Raw genomic sequence first — 10,837 nt, 5'->3', positions numbered from 1 at the left:
GGCTCCCGGCTGCTCTATATGGAGCGGGCGCTGCGTTGCGTGCGGTTTCAGTTTTCGGGTACTCCACAAAAGCGCGGACTTGGTTGGGCCTGCATTCTGTGCCTTCCCCGCCTGAGCAGCTCAGGCAGCCAGGAGCTTGACGGGCGCACTCTCCCCGGGTGCGGGGCGCCTTCTCCCCTCCGCGGTCCCAGCCTCGGTTTCCGCCCGCGCCAGTCCGGTGCACCTTGTGACTGTTCTGGGGAACTGGCCTCTAGTCGCGACCCTCCCGGCGGATGTCGACCATCCAGAATCTCAGGAAGTCTTTGGTTACAAACTGGAGGCCTGTTTGCAGTCTGGTAGGGATGCCGTCTCTGGGGCCGAGTTTGCCCCTTTCCCCTCCCCCCTGCCTCCTGCCTCCGGCGGGGATGGGCCGGTCTGCCACCTGCTAGCTCTTCTCTGGAATTGCTCAGTCCCCTTGTTTTGCAAACGGCCAGCAGTGTGTTCCGGCCAGTTAATTTTCTCTCTCTCTCTCTCTCTCTCTCTCTCTCGCTGTCCCACAGTTTAAGTTGCTATCTCACGTTAGCTTCCTCCGATTGCCCTCAGGGCATTTGGGCCCGGTCCTTACCCTAAGCAATGCCGCCTGCTCCTCTCCATTCTGCCCCCACTTGCTGGAGGTGGATGCGGGCGTCTGGGGTACTTTTCTGCTGGGAGTTGCTTTTAGGCATGTAATCTGTGGGTTTTATTTATTTTTCCTCCCTGTTAGGTTGCCCTCCGAGATTCAAAAACTTCCCCCAGACCCGCCCATGAGAGGGTTTCCTGGTGTTTGGAAACTTCCTCTATTAAGACTCCCTTCCAGGAACAGGTCTCCATCCCTAACTCTTTTGTCTCTCTTTATATTTTTTATATTTTGTCCTACCTCCTTTCAAAGACAATTGGCTGCTTTTCTGGGTGCCTGATGTCCTCTGCTAGCGATCAGAAGTTGTTTTGTGGAGTTTGCTCAGCATTCAGATGTTCTTTTGATGAATTTGTAGGGGAGAAAGTGGTCTCCCTGTCCTATTCCTCTGCCATCTTAGCTCCTCCTCTGATGACGGTTCAGTCTTCCTTTCCGCCCAGCGCTCTGCCTCTCTGGCCACGTGTCCAGCACGCCCAGCACTGTCTCGGGTGGGGGCCCGCTTCACAGGGGCACGCGGTTCCATTGGTTCCAACCACGGGGGATGGCGATGTGACGCAGGTTGTCACTGATTCTCCATGTGATTTTGTTGGCTTTGTCTGTGTGGTTATACGCAGGGACGCCGAGCTGGTCCAGAGCCCGGGTGTGGACAGCCAGCATGTGGGAGATGAGCCCGTGGCCCCAGTACTCGGGCAGGGTGGGCCCCATCCGGATCTCTCCCGTCTGGTCCATCAGGGACCAGGACGCAGGGGTCCCCTCGGGCCCCAGCAGGCAGAAGGTGAGGAAGGCCTGGATACAGCGCTCGATGAATCTCTGGCTCCTCTTATTGCCACCAAAATGCCAGAATTTATTCACCAAAGCGGCATGTGTAGGATCCATGGATGAGAGCTTAAACATCTCCTCGTTACTATTGAGAAGAGGAAAAAAAAAACCCTCATAAATCACACATACTGTGAAGTATTATATATTCTTTTGCCCCCAAATTGTCTTCAGATGATGCATTTGAGAGCACAGGCAAAGGCACAGATTCTGCAGCAAGGCTGCCCAGATTCATAATTCAAAAGCGTGTGACTTTAACCCTGCAACATAATGTCTCTCTGCCTCCTTCCTTTATAAAGTGAGCCTATTAATTGTACCTTCCTCAAAAACTGATATAAGAGCAATTACACCATAAGAATCCACCTGCAGTAAGAAGTACCTAAAAGTTAAGTATGGTTGCTGTCGGCAAAGCAGTGACTCAGCATTTAAAGAGGGAATTGATAACACCCCATTTTAGCGATAAGGAAAATAGGCAAATGGAAAAGACAAGTGCCCGAAAGCACATGCTAGCACCCGGGTAAAACCGGAGCTTAGGAACCATGGAATCGTGGACCGCTGGTGTCAGAGGTCCCTGGCCACTATGGGAGCAGGAGTCCAGAGAGGGGAAGTGGTGTGGAGTGCAGACAGCCCCCGAGGCACAGAACACTGAACCTGAAGCCTCTTCAGGCTGTAAAGGGGTTTGGGAGGGGTTTCCTGATGGGGAACGAGGGGATCTGTACTCATCCCATCACACCCTTAACTATCCATGTGACCCGAACAAGCTATGTCATCATCCGAGCCTGTTTCTGTCAGGAAAATAAGGATAAGATCTCCTATCTTGTCTACCTCGGGGGTGACAGCAGAATCCAGTGAGACTGTGGATGTGGAGGTGTGTCCAGGTGTAATGGGATTGCTGCCCAGTCGCTAAGTCACATACATGCCTTAGTGCCTCCATGGACTGGAGCACCCCAGGCTCCTCCGTCCTCCACTGTCTTGCGGATTTCGCTCAAATTCATGCCCATTAAGTCAGCGATGCTGTCTAACCATCATCCTCTGCCGCCACCACACCCCGTCATGAATCACAGCCTTGTCGTGGCAAAGGGGCTTATGTAACCCAATGAACCTGTGAGCCATACTCATAGAGTCATTGAGTTTAACATTCTATATTGTTCAAGAACATACTTGTTACATTTCAATTCTGCTAAAATTTTAAATAATATGGTCTATTTTGCTAAACACTCCATGTGCACTTGAAAATATTATGTTCCCTGCCATGGCTGTGGGAAGTATTCTATAAATGTTGATTTATTCAAGTTGGTTCATTTCATACACAGTAAGTTCATATATGTATTTATAGGTTATCTGCCTATCCTACAGATTACTGCGGGAGAAGTGCTGGACTCTTTATCCCTGTGTGCTTCCCTATTTCTTCTTTCAGTTTTATCAGTTTTGGTCTCATGTACTGTGAGCCTCTGTTGCTGGGTGTATACATTTCAGGCTTTCTTGTATCTTCTTGGTGCATTGATTCCCTCATCATAATGCAGGGGCACTCCTTATCTCTAGTAAAGGCCTCCTCCCTTTGTAATATATATTATTGCAAGAAAAAACACTCCACTTCTCTATGGCACATGTGATGATCTAGGTGTCCGCTGTGCATAGATCATTCCTTAAACATAATTTCTGTCTCATTCGAAGTTAAACCTAATCCTTGGGGGTTGACAAAAACAGAATTTGACAGATTATTAATTACAAAGAAGAACCATAATCGATAGCTATTCATCAGGCACTTGATTGTTTGATAAGAATAAACATTGGCTTTGCCAATTCTGGGGAAACAGAACCTTCCAGAGTTACATAACATGAGTTGAAGGGGCGCGAGGGAAGCTTTGGCGTCATCACACAGCAAAGATGATGATGGGCTCCAGCCACTGCGTCGCCACTCACTGCTGGCATGATGAGCCTGGTCAGGTCGTCTACCTGAGCCCCCCCTTCCTCCTGGGTTCTGCAGACACAACGCAGCTGCCTGGCAGACAGGTGAGGTGAACTAACGAGCAGCCGGGTGAGTGAGCTCGCATGGGGTAGGCGCTCAGGGGTTCCCTTTCCTGCCTCTCCTTAAGCTGCTCCTGGCCCTTGTCCCTTAAGGACGTTCCACTCTCACCTTTAAGGACTCAGGGAGACTCGTCCTCAAGGACTTCTCTAACATCTTCAGCAGGTGGGGGCCTTGTAACTGGAGCATCTTGGCAGGTCCCTTAATCTAAAGAGAGGATCAGCAAGCAAGGAATGAGAAGTGCTGGAAGACACACAAGGACGCCCACAGCCCTGTCTCCTGGGAAACAGCAACGGTTAAAAACCAAAACAAAACCCCCTCCACTCCCTTCGTGTTTCTGAGTGTCTTCCTGCAAGGAGCTGCCCTTCTCCCATTGGGCTTAAGCCTCACCATGACCCTCACGTTATCTGTGACAAGGCCAGGTACTAATCCTTCAGACTCCCCATCTTCAACAGCTCATACAAGTCAACGAAAAAAACCTCAAACAAACAGGCAAACGCCCCACTGAAAGGGCGTAAGAACTGGATTCGTTCTGACTCTGTTTGCTCTCCCTTCCGACACGCTTAGGTGGACGGCTTATCCCCACTGAACAATGGCAACAACGTGTTCTAAAGGCTTGGCAAAGGTTATTGGCTTGACAAAGCATTAATCATCTTCTCTCCTGCACACAGTCCTCCGCACTGTGATCCACTCTCAGCCCAAGCCAACACTGGCATTCAGAATGATCCTCCATGAAACTTTGCTGACTCCTTTCCATAAAATAACCCTTTTCTGCCTCACCTTTCAGATGGTGGTAGATCTTACCGTCTGAGAGTTCTTCTGTTGAAATAATACCCTCTTCCTATTTCAGCACTCCTTTCCCCTCTGGAAATAATCCTTTCAAATAAAGTCTCTCCTTACCAAAGTCTGGCTTTGATTTTTATTTCAGGGTATTTTGGTATAGTTTCATTATAATTGAAATAGACTTTTCTGACTAGCCTGGAAACCTAACTATTGATTTATTCATCTATGCAGTCATTCACTTATTTAATCACTCATTAAGTGTTAATATTTATTGAGAACTTAACTGTATTCAACAAATGAGGTCAGCTAGGCTGAACTACATTTCCCAGAATTCCCTTCCCTTTATGTTTCCACTTAGGGTGGACCACAGAGATTCCCTGGTAGTTCAGCTGATAAAGAATCCAACTGCAACGCAGGAGACCTGGGTCGATCCCTGGGTTGGGAAGATCCTCTGGAGGAAGGAATGGCAACCCGCTCCGGTATTCTTGCCTGGAGAATCCCCATAGACAGAGGTGCCTGGCGGGCTACCATCCACGGGGTCACACAGAGTCGGACACGCCTGAGCAGCTAAGCAGACAGCATGGAGAGATTCCTTTGGAAAATCTGGTAGTGGTCATTCAGTCGCTCAGTCCTGTCTGACTCTGTGGCCCATGGACGGCAGCACTCCAGGCTTCCCTGTCCTTCACGATCACCCGGAGTTTGCTCAAACTCCCGCCCATCGAGTCAGTGATGCCCTCCCACCGTCTCATCCTCTGCTGCCCCCTTCTCCTCCCGCCTCCAGTGTTTACCAGTGGAAAACCCGGAGAGTAGAATTAAAGCAGCGGGCATTCTGCCGCTGACGTCAGGGATGCCCAGGTGGCTCCGAGATAAAGAATCTGCCTACCAATGTAGGAGACTCAGGAGACGTTGATTCAATCCCTGGGTCAGGAAGATCCCTTGGAGGAGGAAATAGCAACCCACTCCAGTATTTCTGCAGGAAAACCCCACGGACAGAGGAGCCGGGCAGTTTGCACAAAGTTGGACGTGGCACAATAACTGAAGATGTAAGGTCGTAGCTGGGCTGGCAAGTGCTCGTCTCTGCCCTGGGTCTGCCTTCAGCCTGTCTGTCACCTGGGACAGGGGAATAGTAACCCCTTAGTGGTGTGCAAATGTTTTCTCCCATTCCATAGATTGTTCATTTTGTCGATTCTTTTGCTGGGCAGAAACTTTTTAGTTTGATATAGCCCCACGTGTTTATTTTCTGCTTTCAATACTTGAGCTTTTGTTGAAATATCCAAAAATACCATTGCCAAGACCACGCTCAAGGTTTCCCCCCATGTTTTCTTCTAGGAGTTTTATGATTTCAGGTCCTAATACATTTAAGCCTTTAATCCATTCTAGGTTAATTTTTTGAAGTGGTCTTTGTATCTTGATTGTAGCTGCTGTGGGCAGTCACTGGGGCTGGTAGGGATCACTTAAGTCCTGTAAATATATGTTTTCTTTACTATAAGGTGAAGTGTGCTGGTCCCCTCTGTTGTCCTGCTTTCCCACACAGGACCACAGAATATTTCTTTAACTCAGTATCTGATTTAACAGCTCTGGCCTGTCTTCATTTTGTTTAGGCCCTAATTCCAGAAGACCTTCAAAATCCAGCTTTTGTTCCCATTTCAAAGTCTTAATCAAATTTCCCTTTTCTCTCTATGGACTCCCTTTAGTTCCTCAATCCAAACAGAACAGATCACTCCCTTCTCTGTACTCCGCAAAGATTATGGACACATTTCAGTCAAAACTTGTTACAGCAATTTACAGTTTGCCTTCTAGACTATCAGTCCTCTGGGCAATGCCCTAAATAATTTACTCTACGTTCTCAATGTTATACAATGTTAATTGTACATGTGTTAATAATGTAATAACACCTCAGGTGCGCAGTGGGAACTGGAAGTTTCCTGATTCTGTGTGCGACGCGCTTGCTAAACATAGCGAGCTCTTTAGTCACTCTGCTTAGCGAGGGAAGAGACTCATTCTTTCATTCAACAGGTGTCAGTAGAAGACCAACTACATTCTGGGCTTGGGCATGCCTACCAGATGTTTCTTTGAAAAAACACTCAGACCAGAATAGAAGTACCTGTGCCATATCTTGGAAAATATCAACACAGTAGAAGTGTATCATTTCTAAACATTAATCAGACATCGCCTGCATGCTAAGTTACTTCAGCTGTGTCCGACTCTTGCGACCCTATGGACTGTGGCCCGCCAGGCCCCTCTGTCCTTGGGATTCTCCAGGCAAGAATCCTGGAGTGGGCGGCCAGGCCCTCCCCCAGGGGATCTTCCTGACCCAGGGATCGAGCTCCTGTCTCTTACGTCTCTGCATCGGCAGGCGGGCCCTTTACCGTTAGTGCCACCTGGGAAGCCCATTCAGACAGCAGCGAGGAGCATTTCACAAAAAAGATTGCATGAGAATAAAATAAGCTGAATGTGATGCCAGATCACTGGGGATAGAATATTAAAGTTCTGACAAGTACATTTGGGAAAGCTTTCTGCACTTGCATATATGTACACACACACAAATTGAACACAAATATAATGTCCAATAAATGCAGCTGACTAAAACTGAGGAGACTCATTTTAGGGGGTTGCCAGCCTTGATAACAGCCAAAGTCCAGTGAAGCACAGTTTGAGACGTTTGACAAATCCATTCCAGTACTGGGAATTTATCCAAAGAAAACTGTTCAAATGAAGAAAAATACTCTGAAAAAGTTGGAAAGCAATACAATATTAACTCACAGGGATGTACTGGACACAATCTCTGTGTCCTGCTATAAATATAATTCATGTAAACATGATCTATCACTATTTTACTACTCTAAAACCCATTTTAACATGAAGGTTATATGTGGCCACATGAGAGTCTTAAAGATGAACATGAAAAGGATGGACATGACACTGTAAAAATCCTAGAGGCCTTTTTGTGTGCATATTACATAAATCACAGACAATGAAAATTTAGAAGGAAACACCAAATTATATATGAGCATTATGACTGAGATTTTAAAATTACATTTCTTTTTTATGGTTTTACATTAACATTAATCTCATCTGGATTGTAGTCTGTTGACTACAACCTACCTCATCTATTGGAAACTTTAAACAGGGCACTGAATTTCCCTGGCCATCACTTATCCAAGGCGGAAAAAAAAGTCTGACTACCATATAACTTTACTAGGGAATTGAATAAGATCATGTTTGCCTAGCATGTCTACAAACTGTTACACAAACATCACCCAAACCCACATACTTCTTCCCAGAAGCTGTTACCTTTTCTGGCACCTCATCTATTGGAAGCTCCCAAATCACTCCACATTTATGTAAATTCAGAACAGAAGCCTGTCCTTCCCCAGGGAGAACGTCTTACAGAATCAGGACACTGCCCCGCACACAGTGCATGCCTGCCGCAGATTTCTCGAAGGGAGCCACCTCCTTTCCGCCCGGCGTACCTCTCAGCACTGAGGGGCTCAGGAATTCTCACCCACGGCCAACAGCAGCATTTTGCTTCGTTTGCTTCCGTGAGGAGCCAGGGGCTGTGGCGTCGCAGAGCAGCGATCCCCCGTGGCTCTCACCTGTGACACTGTCTTCCCACTGAGTCTCTGCAGAGATGCCCCCAGGGACAACAGGCAGAAGGCCACTGCAGAGGATGACAGGTATCCTCTGGCTCCCGTGGTCCTGGAGGTGTGCGTACAGGCGAGCCCCAACCTGCCGAGCGGGGAGTCCTGCCTGAACCCGGGCAGCAGGCTGCTCTTCCGGGGCTGGGCGTGGGGAGTCCCTCCCCTGGGCCCTGCGCTTGGCAGATTGCCCCTGAGGCTCGCTTTTCCAGAGGTCTGAGCTGCTTTCTGACCCCAGAGGTCCTTCAGTCCTTCCAGCGCTCAGCAACTCTGAACTCTGAGATCCCGGAGGCAGGCAGGATCCCTACCGGCAACGCCTGCCTGCCGCATCCCCTCCCTTTTCATGAATACCTGCCGCAAAAGCAAGAGATAGCCACTGTTAGAACTCATGTAGAGAAGCAGAGCTCTGTTTTTAACCATAAGAAATTACTTCCTTGGAAAGACTAAAGGGCCTAGAAAGTGCCCCCACCCCCACATTTAGAATAAGTTCGGTAAACCTCAAACGGAATAAACAGAAGGAGGACCACCCCCAGACATATCATAATTAAACTGTTGAAAATCCCAGATAAAAGGATAACCTTCCAGGAAGCCACAGAAAAGCAGGCATGACACATGAGGGAACAGAGGCACAAACAGCGGCTGACGTTCAGAAGGGACACAAGGTCGGGACACACGGTCGGAGACGGCCGTTTCACTGATGCAGTCTTGCCTGCTGGCAGCTCGGGAGTCTAGGAAATCAAGAGACCACAGTCCTGGCAAGGAGCAGTTCAGAAGGCCAGCAGGCCAAAATGACAGTGGGCCTGCGTCCCAAAGAACCATCCTGGCTGAGGCAGAATTCAGGCTTCTTCTCGACTTAAAGGGGAGGGATTAAAATCAAGCATTTCCAAGTTTGGGTCAGCCTCTGGATGGGATGTGCTCATTTCCTCCTTCCTACAGTCATTCACAGGTGGGTCTGGTCAGGATGCTTCCTGTGAGCTTAACAAAAGTCTTTTAGCTTGCAGCTCATTATCTGGGAGGCAGAGATAATAGGGTATTATGCAAGTTATACATAATGCCCCATCTCTCATTCCCAGAGACACAGTTTAAGCTTAAAGGTAGGACTGCTTTAGTGATTAACTTGTAATAGAATACAAATGTTCTTCCCTGGTACGTTTTCCCACTGTCAACGTTCATTCCACAAATTTGTGGGGAAAAGGCTTAAGACCACTCTGGCTATTTCCTGCCAAATGGGGCGAGGAATGTTTCTTAGTCTTCAGTTCAGTTCAGTCACTAAGTCGTGTCTGACTCTTTGCGACCCCATGGACCGCAGCACTCCAGGCCTCGCTGTCCATCACCAACACCTGGAGTCCACCCAAACTCATGTCTATCGAGTCGGTGATGCCATCCAACCATCTCATCCTCTGTTGTCCCCTCCTCCTCCTGCCCTCACTCTTTCCCAGGATCAGGGTCTTTTCAAAAAACTTAGAATCTTCAGTCAGCAGTAAAAATCCTCTTTGCTTCTCTATCTACAGCTGTTTGAATCTGATAAAACCTTTTAGCACTTTGTCCCACTGGTGTTACCATCTCTAGGGATGACTTTCCAAGCCTCAAAATAAGGCATGCTAGTGCTTGGCTCCATCACGCTGTCGCTGTTCTAGCCAGAAATTTCATGGATGCTACTGTGTCAGGGCTGGAGTCAATTTTCTTAACGCAGGAGCTGAATTTCCTAGTGGCTTCCTCGTCTCTCCTGGCTGTTAGGTGGCTCAGAGGGATCTGTCATTAAGTCCAGCAGCTAGTCACGCCGAGTGGAAGCTAGAAGGGCATGCCCAAGGATCTGCCCATTCGTGGAGACACCTCCTTCACATTCAGCGGCTGCAATAGCAGTCAGGTCAGCAGCTTCAGTCTCGGATGCCCGTGGCCACGTTTCTGATAAGGTCTCTGTGTCCTGGGGCGGCAGTGAAGGCACTTGCTGGTTTCAAACGTCCACATGCAGATATCAATGGCGATACTATGCTTGCGTTCAGCTTTCAGTCTGTTCAAGACCCAGGCATCCTCTTCAGAGACTTTCTCACCAAGTGATATATGCTTTCACCCACACTGAAAAAAATGTCCACAGATATTAGTGGCTATCTTTTCACAGACCCGGGAGGGAGGGTGGTCGGTGAAGCGGGGAAGATCTCTGTCTCCGTTTCTGGGGTTTTCATGAGTGCCATCTGTAGGCTTAAAACGTGCTCTGGTGTGACTCTGACGCCAAGCTGTCTTGGTGAAAAACTTCAGGACGAGGTGTATCACCAGAAAGTTCATCAGCTCATTCTGCACCGTTTTATCCCGGGGTCCTGTGGGGATTTAGGCACCTCAAGTCCAAATGAGCCCTGGGCCTTGTCCTTGATCACCGTGATCATCTCTACCGTATGAGAGGCTCTCTACTTTTATCATTTTTCTTCTTATGTTTTGGCCTAGGGCAATCATTTCTTCATGTTGTCTTTCTTGCCATAAGTGCATCATTCCTTCCTCAAGAGTGCCTTCCCTGCCTCCAGGTGACTTGCCTTTCGGATATTCAATGCTGCCCCCCAGGAAAGCGGCATTTTGCTTGCATCTTTCTTCTGTTGTTCCCTGTTGAACACTTCATATGCAACACCCACCAATTGAGAAGTGTTTGTTCTAAATGTAACTCCTGATCTTTGCAACTTTCTCCTGATCAAGGCACTTTGCTCAAAAAAAGGTCAAAGTTACCATTCTAAAATCTCCAGGGGCTTCAGGATCTGCGTTCGTACGCATCTGTGTGTTAGTCACCCAGGCCTGACTGACTCCATGACACCGTGACTACAGCCCGCCAGGCTCCTCTGTCCCTGAGCGTCTCCAGGCAAGGATGCTGGACTGGGTTGCCATTTCTTTCTCCAGGGGATCTTCCTGGCCCAGGGGTTAAACGTGTGTCTCCTGCAC

The 10,837-nt window shown here is 48.3% G+C and overlaps 1 protein-coding gene and 1 long non-coding RNA gene across 3 annotated transcripts; both read right to left on the bottom strand.

Annotated features, from left to right (window-relative positions):
* Positions 1 to 995: 995 nt before the first annotated feature.
* Positions 996 to 2,523, bottom strand: LOC122703415 (glycine N-phenylacetyltransferase-like). The gene is made up of 2 exons (XM_043917686.1): positions 2,516 to 2,523; positions 996 to 1,556 (listed from the first exon to the last, which is right to left on the bottom strand). Exons 1-2 carry the CDS (start codon positions 2,521 to 2,523, stop codon positions 1,154 to 1,156), a joined length of 411 nt encoding a protein of 136 aa, XP_043773621.1. The 3' UTR covers positions 996 to 1,153.
* Positions 2,524 to 3,332: 809 nt separating this feature from the next.
* Positions 3,333 to 8,434, bottom strand: LOC122701361. Of its 2 annotated transcripts, none has more exons than XR_006343054.1 (3): positions 7,751 to 8,434; positions 3,606 to 3,701; positions 3,333 to 3,470 (listed from the first exon to the last, which is right to left on the bottom strand). It is a non-coding gene; the product is annotated as an uncharacterized LOC122701361 (long non-coding RNA). The 2 variants fall into 2 exon arrangements; XR_006343055.1 differs by having other exon boundaries at positions 7,874 to 8,399.
* Positions 8,435 to 10,837: the final 2,403 nt, after the last annotated feature.

Source organism: Cervus elaphus, chromosome 1, assembly GCF_910594005.1.
Source record: "Cervus elaphus chromosome 1, mCerEla1.1, whole genome shotgun sequence".
Taxonomy (NCBI): Eukaryota; Metazoa; Chordata; class Mammalia; order Artiodactyla; family Cervidae; genus Cervus; species Cervus elaphus.
Note: the sequence above shows the minus strand (reverse complement) of the source record. Positions and strands in the feature narration are given on the sequence as shown.